We start from the raw sequence: 19,826 nt of genomic DNA on the forward strand, positions 1-19,826 counted from the left end.
GGCTGGGTCGACTTCAAGGATCCTCGCGTCGTGCTGGATCCGGCAGGCTCGCGCGCGGATGGACTGTAGGGTTTTCTCACCGCAGCTTTGTCCATGCCAACACAACTCCGTCCTCGGCCTCAGCCTCAGCCTCATCTCGACCAGGATCTGTGACGGGCGTGCATGTGCGTTCAGGCCTGTTTGGAGGCTGCAAGGGTGAAGGGATGTCTTGGAGACTAGCGACATGGACTTCATGATGCGCCAAAAGCCCCTGCGTGTCGGAATGTAGTAAGGCGGTCTGCACTGACTGGCGATGGATGAGGTGTTTGCGCAAAGTTGGAGCCCTGACTTCACGGGAATGTGTATGGAGGAATGCGGGAGGCGTATTCTACCTACAGCCTCGCGGCGCCGGCCAAGTGCCACGGCGCGAGCCATTGACACGATCTATTCGCGTACAAGCTTGGTGGCGGCTACACTGATTCTCAAGCAGTATCGACCGCCTCGGTCCTTTCAGACCCTTGCAAAGTGGCATGTATTATTACGACTTGTCACCCTCCAAAATCTACGGCCCTTCAGACTTCCAACTCGGCTCTCTCGCCTTCCCCTGCTTGTCTCCCCGGTGTTGCCCGTACCACCAACAGATCAGGGTCAAAACCGTCAATGGCACGGTGATGACCCAGTAGATCCAGAACCGGTCCGACATCATCCAGTGCTTCTCCCCCGTCGCGTCGTCCACGTTGAGCGTGAAAAAGCTCATGCTGAAGATCGTCTGCCGTTGGGGCCTCGTTAACGACTCTGCATGGATAACCCAACCGAGCGCTCGGGAAGAGGGGACTTACGCAAACAAATGTCGCAGGGAGGAAGGCAAGCGTAACCACCGCAATGGTCTTCATCGAGGCACTGTCGCTGCGTGCGGCGCTGCTTATCTCCATCGTCGCCCGAGTGTCCCGTTGGACCACGAGATTAAAACCCTGGGTCCTGAGTGTCAGCTGGATCCATAAAGCGGCAGTGAACAGACGACGTACCAGGGTGATCTCGTGCGACAGCCTCTCATTGAGAGACTTCGCTCGTCGGCCGAAGTTCTGGAGAAGTCCAAGCCAAAACCGCATCTCGGTGTGAGGGCAGTTTGGATTCGGCGAATGGCCAGATGCACCTGCACATTCGCACGCCTTACCCGAACTTGAACGGTGGTCAACCAACAGCGTGTTAACTGTGTCAGCAGCCACGGAGAGCACTTCGCAAGTGTGTATGATGTGTCGAGCCAGATCATGTAATCGAGGGAAATCGAGGCCCGACTCGAGATAGCGAGCGGCAGATCGTATCTAAAAGGAATTCCGGAGCATTGATAAGCAAATCTGTCGGGTCACGAACACACTGTGGTGAAATACCTTTTCAAGCTCCCTGACCTTATCCCTCAGAGTCCAGACCGAGACGTCGTACAGCCTCGACACCTCTGCGACAACCGCGCACTGCAAGAAAGCCATGGCGTCCTTTGGCGGGTCGTTTCGCCCCGAGTTCAGGGCCTCGAGTAGTCCGTTCTGGAATGCTGGCGGCGTGTCGATGCAGAAAGCCACCGAGGCCCCGCTGGAAAGAACGTACATGAAAAATTCCATCTCATACCATTCGTAGACGTATTCTTGTTGGAAAGTATTCGCTCCGGCTCGCAGTTGCTTGACCAGAAACTGGAACCACGAGGCTGCAGAATTATATGTTAGCATTGGGCGTGTGAAGATGTCGCTTTGATCTGATGGGGAGGCCTACTGTCCACCAGCGTCTTCTGGTCCTTGTCGAGGCCGCGTGCACTGCCGGCGTAGCCGTTTGCTTCGCGGCAGGTCTTTGTCCACAGCATTGGCGGATACGCCCAGTCGGAGCATATAAGATCCCTCAGGTGGTTGTCTTTGCCCAAGAGATCCCATTTTGCGAAGCTGGACCACAATTGTCAAGAGTTCGCTCCGTAAACGGCGGGGAGGGAGCGCCTAACACAAACTGAACACCCTGCTGTGGCCGAGTCTGCCGAGCAATAAGTCTCTTGCGTGGCCACGGATCATCCTATCAGTAACTAACCCCAAGAAATGTACTTGCATTGACAGAGGTCTTCTCAAACCTCCCATCGACTGTAGGGCGTCCACCAGGTCAGTTCGACAGTGCTCTCTGGAGATCTCGGGGGTGGTGCCAGGGTAGGGCCCGAACCTTGTTTGAGGATTACTAAAGATGCCATCCCCTATATTCGAGATACGGGAGAATTCGCTGCGGAGATTGACATGACATTCTCTGAAAGCTCCAAGGAGGAGAAATGTGGAAGGTCGACTGGGAGATGAGGCTGAGGATGCCTGCTAGACCGACCTGATATATGCATTTTCCTTCGGCCTGCTGGGGGCTGTGAAAACGGGGCCAAAGGGTGGCTTGAGGCGCTAACAAGCGGTGCTGGGACTGCCACGCAGGAGTTGTACAACATTAAATGCTGCGCCTTGGCCAGCTACAGTAGGTAGCGTTAGGCAAGGCGGAGGGCTGTTTGCTGTACCCCCATTGCGCCAGCTGCTCTTCAATTGGCTGGTATCGTCGGAGCTCGTTTCGAGACGCAGCCAGCATGACTGTTAAATAACGATGTTGCCAGACACGGTTTCACAGAGAGGCAACCCTCATTCGCTAGGGACACGCTGGCAATCTGTCTCATCAAGGCCCACGGAGGACGGTAGTTTACAACAGGAGGCAGGGGTATCAACAACCCTTGCGCACCATGCAAAGCTCCTGTTTGGCAGAATCTGGTGCCATTCCAGCCATAGTGTCTGAGCTGCTTCAAAGTCTTGGGACTCACGATCCTTGATGGCCTCAACATCTTCCCACCGGCCCAAGACTTGAGCCACCTGGTATTTTTATTGCATGGTTGAGGTGGTTCGTCAATGGATCTTGCCGGTCTGCCACGTTCGGCGGTCCAGACCGTTCGAAGATATTCTCGAAGCTAAATCGCTTGAATTTGTTACAGGGAAGATTTGTAGGGAGCACAAGCATGACGGTTCCTCGAACTGCTTCCATGCGAAGACTGTCGACCCGGGGCACGATTGTGGGAAAATGACGGTTGAGGTTAGGGAGGTGTTGACCGGCTCTCTTCTGATGTTAGATCAGAAGTTATCGAGGGAAAGTTAATTCAGGGTCAATCGCGTCGACTTTCCACGAGACGTCAAAGCGTGACGCTATCTTTTGAGTTGAGCCTGCAAGTCATCAAACGGAGCGACCCGGTGTCAGCGGAGGTATCCATGATGACCTGATCGCATCTTCAGTAGCAAGAAGGCAGTGTTTGGGAGACAGGATAGGCACAGATTTGTGAATGACGAAAGATGTGAGAGAAGATGGTACAACTGGGAAAGAAAAACTTGAAGCTGAAGGTTGAGAAAGCTATGCCTGCCCTCGCAGCCTCGCAGCCTCGCAACCTCGCCGAGCCAAAAGCATCCCGCAACAGGTGGAAACCGACGGACAATCCAAAGTCTTCCTTTCTCTTCCTCTCTTTCCCCCCTCCCTTTCGGCCTCTGACCACAATTATCTCACGAGCAGATCGTCCTCTTGAGAAACGCCACTTCCTTGGGATGCAAGATGTCCCTCGCCGAACCCATCAACTCGTAATGATCCGCATCCACCAGAACCAGGTCCTTGGGCTCACTCAGCTTCGCGTACCACCTCATGGTCATGTCGGGAGGGCTGTTGGTGTCCCTCGAGGCCACTTCGAACAGAGCGGGCGTCGGAGTCAAGTTGTCGAGATGTGAGACGGGAAGGGCAAACGTTGAGACATCCTCAAGACTGCGTGGGAAGCTCTGTCAGCTGGGAATCATTTTTTGACAACGTTGAGCCTCCAACCAGAGGATACCTAAGAGGGAGGGCTGACAGAAACTCACCTTCGTAGGGTCAACTCATTCTTCCAACTCGACCCGTTGGCCTCCCACTGAGAGAAGAAATTCCACGACTCCTGACTCGGCAACGTCGCCTGCACCCCGGGCTGGTTGGTCACCACGGGCACGGTGATCGGATCCTTCCCTTCGGCCCGCGCAAGACGATCCATCTCAAACATGCCCTGCATGGCCAACACGGCGTGAGGCGGCGCCATCCTCCTCACGATCTCGGTCCCGTCCATCCCCGGGCCCAGCGCGACGACCGCTTTGACCCGTCGATCCGTCGCCGCGACATACACAGCCTCGGCCGCGGAGAGGGAATACCCCCACAGCGCGATCTTGGACCTGTCCACCTCCTCCCGGGTCTGCACGTACGTGATGGCGTCACGCATGTCGTTGCTCTGCAGCCAGGTGATGACCTCCTGCCTGGGCTGTCCCGGGGCGGCGTCTGAGGCGCCGAACCCTCGATGGTCGTACACGAGGCAGGTGATCTGCAGTTCCTCGGCGAACTTGGTGGCCAGCTCTGACAGGCCCATTTCCTTGATGCACGACAAGCCGTGGGTAAGAATCAGACATGGCAGTTTCGTGGCCCCCGTCGAAGAGCTGGGGGTGAAGAACCACCCGCGGAGGGTGACTGCGTCGGAAGTCTTGAAAGAGACGTCTGTTCGAGACATCTTGACCGGCTGCTGCTTGGTCGCTGCGATGTCGTCTTTCTAGGAGTAGAATCAGAAGGGTGACAAGAGTCTCTGTGTCTTATGCTCAAGCCTTTATATCGAGGTTGCTGACCGGGAGAGCGTGTGCTAGCACCAGTAATCACGAGCTGTCATCCACGAAATACCTTCATGTCCCTAGTCGTCCACTTATATATACACACATCAGTTTTAGCCCATGCCTCTTAACCCACCTCTAAGATATTAGGTACCCATCCAACCATCCACGCATAAGACCTGTGGATGCAACCCGAGCTCGGTTCTCGAAGGCCATATTCATTCCTCCAAAGTCAGCTTTCGCCACAACGGGAGGTTACAACGCCCTCTCTCCCATCCACCGGCTTCCAACCAAAGCAATCTGACGAGGCGAATATATGTCCTCGTGGGCTGATCTTTCGCCTAAGCCTTTGGCCCTGAAGCCGCGACGTAGCGCGTGAGGAAAGGCGGGACGACAATGCTTTCTCATAGCTCGCCCTAACTAGCTACATTACCTACAAACCCAGCTCGATCAACAGGATAATAATACACGTCGAATCTGGTGCTTGAGATCAAAGGTCTAGTGGTCGACAGGTACCGCACTTGTCAGCACTCTAACCAGGTCTTTGTAACCCGTCGTGCCCGTCTCAGCCCCAAAAACAGATAACGTAGCCTTGCCGCTCTCGGGCGAGAGAACGAGGTCATCTATATTACCGTTTTTCTCTCACTTCGTGACGGTGAGATTTTCTCTTGGCCTCCTCGTAGAGTCTCAGCATCACTTGCTCAAGCGGCCGCCTCGACCGGGGACTGCGGACGCGATCCCGTATTGCTACTTATATTAATAGTCTCTCAAGTGCCCGAATTCAGAACATCTCACCCGCTCAAAAGCGTGCCCGACCTGTCTGCAACAGCCAATCACAGCCTCGTTCAAGGTGCGCTCAGAATCAGTGCGCTCAATATCCCTCTTTGGACAATGCTGACCGAGTCTCTCAAGAGTCTCTTCCCAATGACGTTCCCGTTCCAGCCTGGAAATGTAGCCGGATAAATTCCCACAAAAGCAACGTATTTGTGCGCGAGCCTGTAAGCTGATTCGGGGGAGATGCGGAAGCAGTGCCCACCTGTCTTCGACCGTTCTGGACTGTTTTCTTCTCTCCAGAAGTATGTGGACCTACATCGTGGAATACGAAATAGTCCAGTGTCCGACGGAACGCTCATCTACCCCTTGGCTGCCCATATTTCGTCGCGGGCTCACTCGCGGCCGCCTCCTGTCATCACCTTAAGAACACGAAGGGGGACTAGGGAGATTATCGCCGTTGTGGGGACCACGAAATGACTGTCAAAGCTGCAGGATCAGGATAGATCAGTTGGTGCTGACGGTGGTGACCGAGTCAACGTATTAGTACGGCTCTTAGCCCTACCAGAAAGCTCGGTGTCATCTCTGTCCAAACATCGCTTCTGCGACGTCTGAATGCCATGTTCTGGCACCGGTCACTTGGGCAGACCCTAGCCGGAATGAAAACCCGCCTTGCCAGACCAACACATGAACATGTCAAGAGGAGAAGAATGGCATCAACTGAAAAGTCAAGGAAACATGTTTCATTTGTATGCCTATCCACACGCAAGCGAGCTCTGAGGAGCTCTGTTCGCTCTCAACCACAATCTGCCAGTACTAGATCTTTCCCAACACAAGAAACCCAGGACCCCCACACTCCAGATGCGCACGCGCTTCTTTTGTTTTGTGAGAACTGAGTCACAAACCTCCCCAGTCTTGTTGTGTGTTTCGTTAAAAAGAGAGTTGATCGCTCAGAAAAAGGGCCCGACGAGCACAAGGTTCGAGACATCGCCCGTCGCATATTAAGCTATTCTAAGTTGAGCGAAAACGCAACGCCATGAGACCCAATGTTTTAGAGGAAAAAGATGGCAGCGATCAAAGCACCGAGACCGGTGATCGGGGTGCCAGGGCCAAAGGTAACAGCAGCGTTGCTGCTGCTGCTGCCGGAGCTGCTTGTCGAGGTGGATGAAGTACCGCCGCTCGTGGCAGTGGGGTTGGTCTCAGGGTTTGCCTTGTTGGTGAGGCAGGTGTTGACACCCTTGATGACGCCATTGTCATGAGCCTGGTCGAAGAGCTGGCAGATAGTTTGGTTGGTCGACGTCGTCTGCACATTGGATCCGCCTCGGACGTCGTTGAGTTTAGGCATGGTGACGCTGCAATCCATGTTAGCACCAAACACCCAAGGACATCAGGACATCAAATTGGCTCCGAAACACGTACCTGGAAAATGTTCCTGCAAAGTCGAGGGCACCGACAATCGTCTGCAGCTTGGGCACACCATTAATGGCCTTCAAGTTCGTGTTGTTTGCAACCAGGAAACCACCACCAATGATTGTCAGGGAGGGGAAGGAGAAGCTGGCCAAGCTGGGGCTGTCAACGAAGGCCAAAGTGCCGCCAGTCTGGGTCAGGTTCGGCGCAGCGAACGTTTGGAAGTTGTCCGAGTAGAAGCCCATGGACCCAGCCACGTTGGAGAGAGACGGCATGTCGATCTTGCTGACGTTTCGGAACGTCAGGTTGGCAGCATCCTGGAGGTTAGGGAAAGAGATGGACAGGTCCCGGCCGTTGGCAGAGAAGGAGAGCGCATTGGTGACGTTGGTCAAATCATTGACATTGACATCGGTGAGGTAGGGGTTGTTGTTGATGTTCATGCTTCCAACAGCTGTCAATTCAATGCCATTTATGTTGTTCAATTGAGTGTTGGAGATGTAGACATTGTTCGCTCTCTGGATGCCCTGGGCCATATTAAGGCTCTGCAGGGCAGGGAGACCAACCCAGTTGATATTGTTCACACCGGTGAGGGAGTCAAATTGCAGGGTGGAGAGGATGGTGAGGCCACTCAGGCTCCACGTTCCTTGGATGGTGTTGATCTGATCCGAGGTGATGGCGGTCAGTTGAGTGGCGTTGTTGCAGGTCAAGTCGCCGGTGATCTGTTGAACCCCGTTGAGGGCGATTTGCCCCGACGCCGTGGGATCGATGATAACATCTCCGTCATATGTTTCACAGTTGGCAATTTGTTCAGCATCGGCGCTGGTCACAATGGTGATCGAGGGCCCGTTGCAGATGTCATTGCTGCCGCCGTTCTGTGCTGAAGGGACGTTAGCTCAACCAATCTTCTCAACTTTGCCGCTTGTGAGGACCAGCCCTTGTGCAGTTCAACCACGATGCCCTGAAACCAAGGCTTGTTGGGGAAGTGAGGACGTACCCAACACCGAGCTCGCAAGCGCGAGGGTAGGAATGATGAATTTTGCGAAGGTCATTGTGGTCTAATATCAGCGGTGCGCTGCAAGCAAAAAGGTCAGTACGCGTCGTTATACATTGCACATTGCGCGATGTGACAGACAGAAGGTTGTTTGAGGTTGGCCGAGGTGACAGCGTGATGGTGACGCGGTTACTCGACGACAACAAGGCAGAGCGAGGACAAGGGAAGGCGAAGGTCAGAGCGGACTCACCTGGAATGCAATATTAAAAGACGATATAAGGCGAGAAGTTGGGCCCGGCAGTCCTTAAGAAACTTTTTGGTAGTAAACGAATTAATCTGTTGAGTCGGCTGTGAGAACACAACGAGGTTGGGATAAATTCAGCTTCAGCGAAGGAGAAGCTGGTTTGTTGATGGTTGTTGCTTTGGGGAGACTGTTAACACAACACAGCCGACGGCAGGGACGACTCTTTTCTGCCTCGAGAGTCAAAACGCGTGGCTGGCTACCTTGAAGAGAAGATAGAAGGGAAGTGTAGAAAGAAAAAAGAGCAGCAACGACAGACTGTTGTGCGGTGCAGGCAAGTACGTGAAGAGAGAAGGGGGATGGCAGGAAAATACACGCAGCGAGGAATTGGCAATTGAAGAGAATGGGGGGGGAAGGCAAGAATGGGATTGAGTTGGCAGGGGGGTCACTGATTGGCCGAGAGACCGCAGAGCACCTCCGAAATGGCCTTGCTTTAACACGCTCTGGCGGGCTAGTGGGCCATAGGAGAGCCCTGTTGGCCCTTGTTTGACCGTCTGGCGGGCTGCTACCCGCAAGCCAGGGGCCTCCCTCGTCTCGCTGGTGGATGACTGGCCGGTCAAACCAGGGGAGCCTGCAGCTGCGGTGTGGCTGTCAGTGGTCGGGTTTTTGGGGACAGCTGCTGCAGTTGCCGTCGCAGGTGGAGGCGGCGGAGTCGGGGTTGCATCATTAGCGCAGCCTACAAAGTCAGAGAGGCAGGAAAAGGAGATGGGCTTGTATCTGTATTGTCACAACAAACATCTGCGCCCATCGAGCGACCCCCGGCATCGTCGTCCGTCTTTCCACCAACCCCATTCCTGCTTCAGCCACTTCATGCAGCTCCAGCCCACACATGTTGCAACCTCCAATTCCTGCCTCAACCGGATCGCCCTCTTGGCCACAGAGACTCCAGACCTTGGCCGAAACCCCTCCTCAATCTGAGACATTCGACGCTCGAGGATGGAGCAGAGGCTATGTACTAGCCACGTTCAAGCAAAAGACGAAGGATAAGCTGGATAAACTCAAGAACTTCGTCTGATAACGCCACTCTCGCAGAGCCCTTGCCAAGTGGATAAACCGCCATTTCGCTTGTGGTGCTTTTCTTTTTCGCTGCGGGCACAGCTGCGAACTATCGATCCGCATGTGAAATATGGGAGGACTACGCATCAAAGGTCGCGTGCGAAGCTTGTTGCACTCAGACAACGGTTGTTAACGCCTCGAGGCATGCTGTTTACATACGGAGCGAGCCTAGTTGAGAAATAAAGTGCCACCAGTGGCATGATCCAACACGCCGTGTTGATCCCGCAGTAAGAGATATTCGATATCCTGGGGACAAAGATCGAAGTATTCGGTTTACCGCCCGGAGGAGCAGTGGTGTCCTGTTCTTTATCTATAATGGAATGGAGAAACTGCTAGCTACAGAATGGGGAGAGCAGCCACTTCGCAATAATCCCGTCGTCTGCTTGATACAGAGAAATCTGTAAATGTCAAGCTGTTAAATGCCCGATCGGCGGAATCCTGTGAGACCCCTGCTCTTACTTCAACCCCGAGTCTCACCTCGCAACCAGCTTTGCCTGATCGTCAAAAGCAAGCGTGGGCAGATGATCCAGTGTCAATTATTTTGTCCCTCTGGTGACCGGGCACCGGGCAACTCGCTGATCTGTCCACGCCGCCAGCAAGGTTTTTGATAACCTCCCGCAGCCATGGCGCATCCAGCACCACCGGATCTCCATCGCGCGCGACCTGCAGACACAACCGTAATGGGTTAAGGTCCTCCACACTTGTTCCACCATCCGTTTTAGTGCATTGTTTGGTGACAGTACGATACGAAGCGCACCCTGCTATAATCCTGGGACAGGTTCCCGCCGAAGAGATAGAGCCTTTCCGTCTTGGGGCGTCCACTTTCGATATCAAGGCTTCAAATTTCCATCAGATCCGATCAACAGATGATCTAGTGGATCACTCGGGATTGATGAGGCATTGTCCGATATTAAGGTCGTTGCAGCAAAACAAGGACGATCTTCAGCTGAGAGATTGTTGAAGTCATGGCCTGGAACAAGCCGGCTGAGAAGACAGTTTGGCGGGCGACCGTCTTCGTTGACAAACTTGAAGCTCCCGCCTGGTGGCCGCGTAATCCGCTAGCCTTTTACAAAACCAAATCCCCGGATCGAGAACGGCGTCACAACGGGAACCCGCGTTCTCAGATACATATCGCACGACATGACACGTTCTCTGCTGCATACTCCCGAACACTCTCCTGTTTGAACCCAATGGGTCTTCCGGGCATCAAGGACACGGGAAATCATCAGCGATCACAAAAATGGTTCGTAGGTAATAACAGCAAGCAGATGGGTCGAGAAATCTCCAAGAATTCATGTCGACGGGTATTGGTCCGGAGTGAATGACTGGCTTATGTCAGCCACGCACCGCCCAGCCACTCAGCCACAGATTCTCGGCGGTGGCAGCAGGCACCGAGAACGCCTGAGCCAATCAGATTCAAGATGCTTCATGGTTCAGGAGGAGAATATATCGTCACTTCATCCTACATCAATGGTACATTGCTTGACTCCCTCTCGGTCCACTCTTCAGAAACCGAACTGGTACCGTTCTTCCAATACTAGGGAACACAAGATCTAGTTTCTCTAAAGCTCAGCCGTCCCCTCCTCGACTTTGCTCAATTTGCGTTGCAGGAAAAGGATTATAAATGATCAAACCTCCATTTGTTGAATGCTAGCGCGTTTGTCCACCATGTCTGTGCGTCGATCCAGCAGAATCGCGTCGATTACTGTCCCTCTGGTGGCGGATAAGTCTTCAGAGGTGGCCAAGGAGCCAAAGAAACGACCGTTGGCATCCCGAGGCCAAGAGACGAAAGCGAAAAAACAAAAGGGCCATGGCGCCGTAGAACAGACAGCAGTTGAGAAGGAAAAGAATGGTCTTGTCAATGGGGCGCTCCAAGCGGAATCTGAATTCAAAGTCCCGGTGACTCCAGTCAAGAAGGCAAATGCTCGAAGAGTGCCTGCCAAACAGTCCAAGCAACCACCATTGACTCCGACGCCGAGTCTCATCAGCGTCATTCGAGCCCCTTACAGTTCTGGGGACGTTGACGACGCAACTCCTCCCCCTGGTCGGCCCGTTGAGCCACACATCACCAATGCCCCTTTGGTCACGCCTGGAGGCACGCAGCATGTCGCGTATGAGAATACTCTTCCCGACTCGACCCCTTCAAAAACCGGCCTGCCTCGGCCGATAGCGACAACAAACACGCTCCTGGATCAGGCTTGTGCCCACCTCATCAGCGTCGATCCACGCTTGAGACCTCTGATCGAGAAACATCAGTGCCATATATTCTCGCCCAAGGGCCTGGCCGAGGTAATTGAGCCGTTTCGCTCGCTTTCAAGTGGAATTATGGGCCAGCAAGTCTCGGGCGCGGCGGCCAAGTCCATCAAGAACAAATTCATTGCCTTGTTCAACGAGGACGGATCTGAGGAAGTACAGTTCCCAACGCCAGCACAAGTCGCTGTTACGGACATCGCTAGGCTGCGCCTTGCTGGCTTGTCTCAGCGGAAAGCCGAGTATATCCAAGGCCTAGCCCAGAAATTCACCAACGGGGAGCTAACCAATGAGATGCTCATGACAGCCTCAGACGACGAGGTTATGGAGAAACTCATTGCGGTCCGTGGTCTGGGGAAGTGGAGCGTCGAGATGTTTGCCTGTTTCGGCCTGAAGCGGCTTGATATCCTCTCCACAGGTGACCTGGGCGTGCAGAGGGGCATGGCTGCATTTTATGGCAAGGATGTGAAAAAGCTCAAAGCAAAGGGTGGCGGTAAGTGGAAGTACATGTCTGAGCAGGATATGGTCGAGAAAAGCGCGCCATTTGCGCCGTACCGGAGTCTGTTTATGTGGTACATGTGGCGCGTGGAAGATGTGGATGTCGACGTTATGGAGCAGAGTACACTCGCGTAGAGGCATAGAGTCTTAAGCAATGTTAGGTTGCATGTAGAGTTTTCTTTCGAGCTCCGTCTCGTTGTATGGTATGTACAATAATTCAGCATTCGCATCCGTTTTGGACTCCAGCCCAACCCCCGTCTTGGTGCCTCGACTTGCCACTTCACTTTCTCGGTTCAACAATCATGGACTCCAGATCAGCACGCTCCTTCTCCTCCCGTTCAATTTCCTCGATGATGGGACTCAGGTATGGAACATCCTGTGGACAGTGGGTGAGCAAAGTGGATCCCGTGTGAATTTGCGTGTGCTGGAGAAATCCTTACGTCTTCAGGTTTGGTGTGTTCCGCAGGAGGGAGCAGATGATGCGACAGAGAGCACTGGGACAAAGTTCGTTAGCTACATTCTGCCCTCCTCTTTCTCGTCGCAGGTCATTCATTACCTGGAAAGCTCTTCTGAGGCGGAAAACTCGGTCGTAGGCTTCTTTCGGGGGCAGTCGCTTGAGGGCCAGCTGGACGGTGTCGTTTTCTTCGGGGATCAAGTCGTCATGGCGTAGACCTGCCAGCAAGGTCAACATGGAGATTGCAAACCAGAGAAGGAGGAGCTGTTCTTCATGGAGAATGTACTGACCTAGTGATCTGTAGCCGGCAGTGTTGACGTACCAGTTGGCCAAGGGCATCATCCACCGCTTGAGCCATGGCCGCTTCAGAACGTATGGTGCTAACGAGGGGCCGGACATGTTGAGCTGCTGTCGAGAATGTCTCCAGGGGATATGGCAAGCAAGCTGCAGGGAGAATCCGGTGCAGAAGTTGAGGTGGTTCGCGCAGACACAGCCTGGAGCTCTCGGGTTCCACCAATTGGCGAATACGGCGGGAGCTTGGCACTGGCTCGGGTTTTGCAGAGGAAGCTTGAGCGAGTCGCTTCAATGATTGACCTTGCTTTCTCCCTCCATCCATCCACATCATTTCCCCCCCAAAGGCATCATACCTGCCCATCACATCATATCGCCCCGACTTTCTCACTTCCGCCCACCCACCACGAGCATCTTCAACCTCCCCAACTACTATCCCACTCGTCCTTGAATTGCTACATGGCCATATCCGTCAATCGCTGACGAGGGCCTTGTTGCTCTCTGTCGGCTGCACACCGGTCCTAGACAGACCCCGCAGTTTCCAACCGCAATCCAACACTTCAGCGGACCAGCGGTCAACGGTGCAACGGTGCAACACAGGCTGGCAACTGCCCTGCTGGGGTTTACGTCTGCTGTCTATAGCTCATCCTCCTTCGCCATGAGCTCGTCATATGGGCATTTAGTGTCTTCCCCTTCCTGAGACCAGAGAAAACCACTCTCCCAATGTCCTTCGACAGAGAACCCGAACAGACTCCTGCTATCTTAACGCCCCAATCTCTCCGGCCATCCCAATATGCTACGCCGACCGACCACAGCAACTTCTCATCGAATATGTCTCCGTCTCCTTCGAGAGACTCCGTTGCCGCCCGCGTCCAGATACAGTCGACACAAATTCCGAAGGCGTGGGTATCGCCCATCTGCGGCGCCGGCGCCGGCTTCGCCTCGGGTATTGTCACCTGTCCTCTTGATGTGATAAAGACGAAGCTTCAGGCGCAGGGCGGATTCACCCAGAGAGTACAGTCTAAGAATCCATATGGCAGTATCCAACAACCATACAAAGGCATCATTGGCACTGGCAGCGTCATATGGCGGGAAGAAGGTATCCGTGGCATGTACCGAGGATTAGGGCCCATGCTATTGGGTTATCTACCAACATGGGCTGTCTATCTGACGGTATATGAGAATACTCGAGAGTTCTGGTATGATCAGTGTGGCAGCTGGTGGGTGGCTCGCTGCTATTCATCGCTCACCGCCGGCGCCTGTTCCACCATACTGACGAACCCCATCTGGGTCATCAAAACTCGTCTGATGTCCCAATCCAATAAATCAGCTACCGCCAGTGACGGCATGCGTGCTCCCTGGCACTACACTTCCACACTCGATGCTGCCCGCAAAATGTACCGCACTGAGGGACTGCGATCTTTCTACTCTGGCTTGACCCCTGCCCTACTAGGCTTGACGCATGTTGCGGTTCAATTTCCGCTGTACGAATTCTTCAAGATGAAATTCACTGGGTATGGCATGGGTGAGCATCCACCCGAAGACAGCACCTCAAATTGGCTCGGTATCTCTGCTGCTACCTTTCTGAGCAAAGTCTGTGCGTCGACAGCCACCTACCCTCACGAAGTTTTGCGTACTCGTCTACAAACACAACAACGCAGGTCAGCACTTACAACGTCGGATGGCATGAAAGTACAAGCGCGCTACTCGGGCGTCTGGCATATGTGCAAGGTCATTCTCCAAGAGGAAGGCTGGCGTGCATTCTATGCGGGCATTGGCACAAATCTCATCCGTGCGGTGCCAGCAGCTATGACCACCATGCTCACCTATGAATGGCTGCGTAATCTTATCACTCGAGCGCAAGAAAAAGGCGAAGAGCTGAAGAAGTTGCCTGAGGGATAGCCCGTGTGAGCAAAAAGCACTGATTTGCTCATGAACTGAACTTCTTGCCCTGGAATTGGAGGCGCTGGAACCCGAACCCAGATCTTGAGCGATAAGTTTATTCGCCAATGGTATACAAATAAACGGCTTCGGCGTCGGGATTCATCTTCAATTGATGGGTCAAATTGTTTGGAGGCCCCCAACCATGAGGCATGCCGAGCAGAAGAAATGGAAGACGACACAGCGGGTGGGCGCACGACGCTTGTCAGCTGAATTAACACTTAACTTCGACATGTCTCTCTATTGGTGGAAGATGCACTCATGCGAATCAATTTCGACCATCACAATATTGCAGCAGCATCTTGGGCTGGGAACGAAGTGAAGAAGACGGAAGGAACCAAAGAAACATCAAGCCCATTCAAGTTGCGTCCAATTAAGGCACTGTCTACTTGAGGTATTTTGATGCAAGGACAAAGAAGATAACAGGGGTTGAATTGAGCTTGGGCTGGACTGTGCAAAGGCCCGAGTAGACCAGAAGACTTGAGACACCGAAGGTTAAGCGGCGATACTGGCAGGTCTGCAGAATCAGAGATGGTGGTATATATCTCACGCGATTCTGGCAAGACCCCATCTTTATATATTATGGTTATTGTAGGAGACGTGAACCTTGTGCATAGGGCATGAGAATTCAAGGCTAGAGTAGTGCAAGCAACTGTATAAGATCATGACATGAAATGATATCGGAGCCTTTTTCGTTACTGTCAACTAATGATTGTCACGGTTTGTATCTTTGCCTGGTCCAACTATATCCCCGTCCACCAGATCAATCCTCGAGTCCTCGTGAACCGCTGTGAAGATGTAGCGCGGTGCAAAAGGGTATGAAGAGAGAGAGAGATATATATATATAACGGGAACGCCGGTGGTGCAGTACCTCGTACGCATACTCCGCCTTTCCCTTGTCATGTACATGTCGCATTTCCTACCTAGGTACCTGGGTACCTGGGTCCGTACAGGGAGCATGTACGCATGCACCTCGTGTGCATGTATACGAGTTCTGGCTTTCTAGCTCCAAGTCCAAGTTCGAGTTGGTCCACCTCTCTACATATATGCGTACCTACATACCAGAAATTTTCTCTAACTTACTCGTAGACCACCAGACCGCCAGACCAGGAAGAGCAAGTACAGAGAAAAATATATGAGAAGATGAGAAGATGAGAAGATGGGAAAGATGGACATGCAAGTGATATGTTGACATAGTGATACTATAACCGTACCATGCACGCGGTGCACACAGTGCACGCACCACGAGTACCAAACAAACTCGCTTCTAGAAACACCTCTCTGTATTCTTGGGTGATGCCGATCCTCTGCCAAAAGGACAACAAGGAAAATACATATACAATCGTGATTGCGCCCGTTCATTACCCAACCCCCAACCAGCGAGATCCAAAACAAACCCACCCATAACGCGTGACCGAGGAAGAGATGATTGTTTCCTTTGGGCCGGTCAGCTGCATTCAGGCCCACTCTCGCGCTCCGCCTGACCGTTCTGAAACTTCATTGTATAAATGCTTCAAGGCGTGGCGAAGTCAGGCAGGTTGATGGTTTTTGTCCACCAACCTCTCAAGCGAAACTTAACCGCTGCACATCAAGCAGGCTTCCTTGTTCTCAATCGAGCCTGTTGTCCATCCACAGTCAGCAACATATCAAACAACGGTGAAAGAATCCACACTTTTAGGGAGCAGGCTGTACTCACAGGCAAGCACTTTCTGTGCGTAAATATCCTCCTCTCTTTCTCCACTCTCGCTCTCCTTGTCCTCATCCTGCTTGCCCCTCATACGGGTCTCAAGGCTCTCATCCGCTATGGTGTCAGGTGGCAGACCGACAGGGTCTGTTGGAAGCACCTTCGGAGATGGCTCCTCGCTGGACTCGCCACTTCCGCCAAGATGGGTCTTTGCAAGCTTGTGAGTCATCAGTCCAACCTGCTTGTTCTCACTGCCTGGGGGAGGTGTCGACGTCGGGGTTGGGATTCCATTCATTGAAGTGGTTGGGCCAGCACTTCCATTAAAGCTGCTCGTCTTGGACTGATACATCGGTCTCGGGATCGAGTTGTAGTTGCTCACGCTGGCTGCGAAACCCAGAGAAGTCCGTTTCTTTGGTGCAGAGCGTTCTCGAGCCGTGTTTGTGTCTGCAACCTTCAGCTGTTCTTGGTCGACAGTGAATTGAATAGGTTGTGTGGCCGCCATCGTGCGCAGGTAGTACATGCCGGTCTTGAGACCCATTTTCCAGCCTGCAAAGTGCATGCTCGTGATCTTGCCCATGGTTGGTTCCTTCAAGTGAATGTTGAGAGACTGGGACTGGTCAATGAAGGCACCACGGTCCGCTGCCATTTGCAGGACGGTCCGCTGGCTGATTTCCCATACGGTCTTGTATAGAGCTTTGATGTCCGCAGGAACGTTGGGGATGTTTTGGATCGAGCCGCCTTCGGCGATGATCCGATTCTTCATATTGTCGGACCATAGGCCCAAGTCGACGAGATCCTTCAGCAGCCAGGGATTGACAACCTGGAACTCACCGGCAAGGACACGGCGAGAGTAGATATTAGATGTGTACGGTTCGAAGCATTCGTTGTTGCCGAGGATTTGAGAAGTCGAGGCAGTGGGCATGGGAGCAACAAGGAGAGAGTTGCGAATACCATGTTTGGCAATCTCGGCTTTCAAGGCGTCCCAATCCCACAAGTCTGAGGGAGTGACATTCCACATGTCGTATTGAAGAATGCCTTGCGACACTGGGCTGCCTTCGTATGTTTCATATGTTCCCTGCTCCTTTGCCAGTTCACAAGAAGCAGTGAGAGCAGCATGGTAGATGGTCTCGAAGATTTGGATATTCAATTGCCTGGCCTCGGGAGAGTCGAAAGGAAGACGCAGCGCAAGGAAGGCGTCGGCGAGACCTTGAACTCCGAGACCGACGGGTCGGTGTCGGAAGTTGCTCTTCTTCGCTTCAGGGACAGGGTAGTAGTTGATATCGATAATCTTGTTTAGGTTGCGAGTCACAACCTGAGTGACCTCATGAAGACGACCGAAGTCATATTCACCTCGAGCTTGGTCGACGAATGTCGGGAGAGCCAGGGAGGCCAGATTGCACACAGCGACCTCATCGGGAGCCGTGTATTCGACAATCTCAGTGCAAAGATTGGAGCTTCGGATGGTCCCCAAGTTCTTCTGGTTGCTCTTTCTATTGCAGGCGTCCTTGTAGAGCATATAGGGCGTCCCAGTTTCGGTCTGTGCCTCGAGGATAGCATACCATAGTTTCTGAGCCTTTACAGTCTGGCGACCACGGCCCTCCTTCTCATATCTCTCGTATAGAGCGTTGAACTCGTCACCATAGACGTCGGCAAGGCCAGGTGCCTCATGAGGACAGAAGAGAGTCCATTCTTGGTTCTTCTCGACACGTTCCATGAACAAGTCAGGAGTCCACATGGCGTAGAACAAGTCGCGTGCTCTAACCTCTTCCTTGCCGTGGTTCTTTCTCAGGTTCAAAAAGTCGAACACGTCTGCGTGCCATGGCTCGAGGTAGATGGCAAAAGCACCTGGGCGCTTATTGCCACCCTGATCGACGTAGCGAGCAGTATTATTGAAGACGCGAAGCATGGGGATAAGCCCGTTGGAGGTGCCATTGGTGCCTGCAATGTAGGATCCTGTGGCACGAATGCAATGGGCATTGAGACCAATACCTCCAGCTGTCTTGGAGATCATGGCACAAGTCTTGAGGGTGTCATATATTCCCTCGATGCTGTCTTCTTTCATGTCAATCAAGAAACAGGAGGACAGTTGAGGTTGAGGGGTTCCGGCGTTGAAAAGGGTGGGCGAAGCGTGGGTAAAGCACTTCTGGGACATGAGATTGTACGTCTCGATGGCCTTTTCAATATCGTCGCTGTGAATACCCACTGCCACACGCATAAGCATGTGTTGGGGCCGTTCAGCAACTTGATTGCCAATCTTGAGCAGGTATGATCTCTCCAGCGTCTTGAAACCAAAATATTGGTAGTTGAAGTCTCGGTCGTAGACAATTGCAGAGTTGAACTCATCAGCGTGTCTCATGACACATTCGTAGGTCTCCTTGGAGATCATCGGGGAGGGTTTCTGATTTTTCGGATTGACATAGTGGTAGAGGTCCGAGACCACGGAGGAAAATTGCTTCTTGGTCTGTTTGTGGAGGTTTGAAACAGCGATACGTGCTGCGAGGACTGCATAGTCGGGATGAGTGACTGTCATATATGCTGCAGTCTCCGCTGCCTGTTGAACAACGTTAGTCAACCGAAGCGAGAGCAACACGAGGCAATACTGACGAGGTTGTCGAGTTCGACGGTGGTCACGCCCTGATAGACACCAGAGATGACCTTCTGTGTGATGGCTGCTGCATCAACGTGGTCTGGATCAAGGCCATAGCACAGTCTGGAGACTCGAGCAGTGATTTTGTCGAACTGTACGCGTTCCTTGCGTCCGTCTGCCATGGTCGTTAGAAACGAAGTCAAAGCAGCAGAAGAGAGGTCCGTAGGTGGTCCTCGGCGTATCCCCTCTGTCCTCGGCGGATGGGAGAGAGAACATACCTCGCTTGATGACGAACATGTTGGTGAACTAAACTTGTCTTCCTGCTGTATTCCAATGGTGAAGATGGGGGAGGGGTTGGAAAGGAGTTGTCGAGGACAAAAGCGAAGGACCGCACAGCAGTGCTCTTTTAAAGGCCTTGAGAGTCGACAGAGTAATCTCCCAGTTACCGTAGAGACGCAGGCAGCAGAGTGATGAAGGTTGGACGGTGAGAAGACGAGGAGCAGAAAGAGGGTCAAAACATCAGATATAAAATGGGAGCGAAACGCGCCTGGGATGGACTAGGACGCGCTGGTTCGCGTTGCAGCAAAAAACCCATTTGAAGCGGGTTTGGCGTGGGCGCGCGTGGGGCAGAGCCTTATGTCATTTTGCATCTCGCCACCGCAGGCCACAAACAAACCACTATCAACACCGCCACACAACCGTCGTGCATCGACCATCGCGTCCCTTGATGAATCCATCCCTCAGGTCGCCCGTGCATAGTCCCGCCTCGACCACTACCTCCTTCTTGCCTCGCAGCCTCGCCAGCCATTTCCAATCCCCTTCGGGCCTCTCCTCGCAATGTTCTCGAACTCGACGCCGAGTATGTCGCGCACGACCTCTGCTAGCCCTGCTACTTCGGAGCCTGGTGGAGGCGGGTGGATAGTCCTGTAAACAAGCTGACAAATGCATATATGGAGGCACCAGGGTG

The 19,826-nt window shown here is 53.2% G+C and overlaps 7 protein-coding genes across 10 annotated transcripts; 2 read left to right on the forward strand and 5 right to left on the reverse strand.

The window, feature by feature from the left end:
• Positions 1–345: 345 nt before the first annotated feature.
• Positions 346–2,344, reverse strand: PV07_03020. 4 transcript variants are annotated; one of them, XM_016389679.1, is made up of 8 exons: positions 2,170–2,344; positions 2,044–2,093; positions 1,961–1,989; positions 1,741–1,904; positions 1,368–1,675; positions 1,005–1,301; positions 819–950; positions 346–748 (listed from the first exon to the last, which is right to left on the reverse strand). In XM_016389679.1, the coding sequence occupies exons 1-8, from the start codon at positions 2,195–2,197 to the stop codon at positions 542–544; spliced, it is 1,215 nt and encodes a 404-aa protein (XP_016251581.1). In that variant the 5' UTR covers positions 2,198–2,344; the 3' UTR covers positions 346–541. The 4 variants fall into 4 exon arrangements, with proteins under 4 accessions (XP_016251581.1, XP_016251580.1, XP_016251583.1 ...); XM_016389678.1 differs by having other exon boundaries at positions 346–950; XM_016389681.1 differs by having other exon boundaries at positions 1,741–1,989.
• A 1,032-nt stretch (positions 2,345–3,376) lies between these two features.
• Positions 3,377–4,534, reverse strand: PV07_03021 (uncharacterized protein; the record flags this gene model as incomplete). The annotated part of the gene is made up of 2 exons (XM_016389682.1): positions 3,377–3,771; positions 3,867–4,534. 2 exons carry the CDS (start codon positions 4,532–4,534, stop codon positions 3,519–3,521), a joined length of 921 nt encoding a protein of 306 aa, XP_016251584.1. The 3' UTR covers positions 3,377–3,518.
• A 1,593-nt stretch (positions 4,535–6,127) lies between these two features.
• Positions 6,128–8,478, reverse strand: PV07_03022 (uncharacterized protein). The gene is made up of 4 exons (XM_016389683.1): positions 8,048–8,478; positions 7,801–7,878; positions 6,819–7,683; positions 6,128–6,751 (listed from the first exon to the last, which is right to left on the reverse strand). Exons 2-4 carry the CDS (start codon positions 7,853–7,855, stop codon positions 6,451–6,453), a joined length of 1,221 nt encoding a protein of 406 aa, XP_016251585.1. The 5' UTR covers positions 7,856–7,878; positions 8,048–8,478; the 3' UTR covers positions 6,128–6,450.
• A 1,445-nt stretch (positions 8,479–9,923) lies between these two features.
• On the forward strand, positions 9,924–12,122 carry PV07_03023 (uncharacterized protein). Its single transcript, XM_016389684.1, has one exon. The coding sequence runs from the start codon at positions 10,802–10,804 to the stop codon at positions 12,035–12,037; it is 1,236 nt and encodes a 411-aa protein (XP_016251586.1). The 5' UTR covers positions 9,924–10,801; the 3' UTR covers positions 12,038–12,122.
• PV07_03024 (uncharacterized protein) lies at positions 11,959–12,835 on the reverse strand. The gene is made up of 4 exons (XM_016389685.1): positions 12,647–12,835; positions 12,459–12,574; positions 12,343–12,396; positions 11,959–12,278 (listed from the first exon to the last, which is right to left on the reverse strand). The coding sequence occupies exons 1-4, from the start codon at positions 12,753–12,755 to the stop codon at positions 12,183–12,185; spliced, it is 375 nt and encodes a 124-aa protein (XP_016251587.1). The 5' UTR covers positions 12,756–12,835; the 3' UTR covers positions 11,959–12,182.
• A 140-nt stretch (positions 12,836–12,975) lies between these two features.
• Positions 12,976–15,272, forward strand: PV07_03025 (uncharacterized protein). The gene has a single exon (XM_016389686.1). The coding sequence runs from the start codon at positions 13,371–13,373 to the stop codon at positions 14,547–14,549; it is 1,179 nt and encodes a 392-aa protein (XP_016251588.1). The 5' UTR covers positions 12,976–13,370; the 3' UTR covers positions 14,550–15,272.
• Positions 15,273–15,755: 483 nt separating this feature from the next.
• On the reverse strand, positions 15,756–19,441 carry PV07_03026 (ribonucleoside-diphosphate reductase large chain). Its single transcript, XM_016389687.1, has 4 exons — positions 19,138–19,441; positions 18,877–19,034; positions 16,285–18,823; positions 15,756–16,206 (listed from the first exon to the last, which is right to left on the reverse strand). The coding sequence occupies exons 1-4, from the start codon at positions 19,154–19,156 to the stop codon at positions 16,163–16,165; spliced, it is 2,760 nt and encodes a 919-aa protein (XP_016251589.1). The 5' UTR covers positions 19,157–19,441; the 3' UTR covers positions 15,756–16,162.
• Positions 19,442–19,826: the final 385 nt, after the last annotated feature.

This window comes from Cladophialophora immunda, assembly GCF_000835495.1.
Source record: "Cladophialophora immunda strain CBS 83496 unplaced genomic scaffold supercont1.2, whole genome shotgun sequence".
In the NCBI taxonomy this organism is placed as follows: domain Eukaryota; kingdom Fungi; phylum Ascomycota; class Eurotiomycetes; order Chaetothyriales; family Herpotrichiellaceae; genus Cladophialophora; species Cladophialophora immunda.

Coding starts and splice junctions, on each gene's coding strand:
- PV07_03022 (XM_016389683.1), bottom strand. CDS start 7,855: ATGACCTTCGCAAAATTCATCATTCCTACCCTCGCGCTTGCGAGCTCG. Junction 7,684..7,800: donor GCTTGCGAGCTCGGTGTTGG/GTACGTCCTCAC, acceptor ACGTCCCTTCAG/CACAGAACGGCGGCAGCAAT. Junction 6,752..6,818: donor TTTGCAGGAACATTTTCCAG/GTACGTGTTTCG, acceptor CATGGATTGCAG/CGTCACCATGCCTAAACTCA.
- PV07_03024 (XM_016389685.1), bottom strand. CDS start 12,755: ATGTCCGGCCCCTCGTTAGCACCATACGTTCTGAAGCGGCCATGGCTC. Junction 12,575..12,646: donor TGCCGGCTACAGATCACTAG/GTCAGTACATTC, acceptor CCTTGCTGGCAG/GTCTACGCCATGACGACTTG. Junction 12,279..12,342: donor AACACACCAAACCTGAAGAC/GTAAGGATTTCT, acceptor CACTGTCCACAG/GATGTTCCATACCTGAGTCC.
- PV07_03023 (XM_016389684.1), top strand. CDS start 10,802: ATGCTAGCGCGTTTGTCCACCATGTCTGTGCGTCGATCCAGCAGAATC.
- PV07_03025 (XM_016389686.1), top strand. CDS start 13,371: ATGTCCTTCGACAGAGAACCCGAACAGACTCCTGCTATCTTAACGCCC.
- PV07_03026 (XM_016389687.1), bottom strand. Junction 18,824..18,876: donor CCGTCGAACTCGACAACCTC/GTCAGTATTGCC, acceptor GTTGTTCAACAG/GCAGCGGAGACTGCAGCATA. Junction 16,207..16,284: donor CGCACAGAAAGTGCTTGCCT/GTGAGTACAGCC, acceptor GATGGACAACAG/GCTCGATTGAGAACAAGGAA.
- PV07_03020 (XM_016389678.1), bottom strand. CDS start 2,197: ATGGCATCTTTAGTAATCCTCAAACAAG. Junction 1,905..1,960: donor CAGCAGGGTGTTCAGTTTGT/GTTAGGCGCTCC, acceptor ATTGTGGTCCAG/CTTCGCAAAATGGGATCTCT. Junction 951..1,004: donor TGTCGCACGAGATCACCCTG/GTACGTCGTCTG, acceptor CTCAGGACCCAG/GGTTTTAATCTCGTGGTCCA.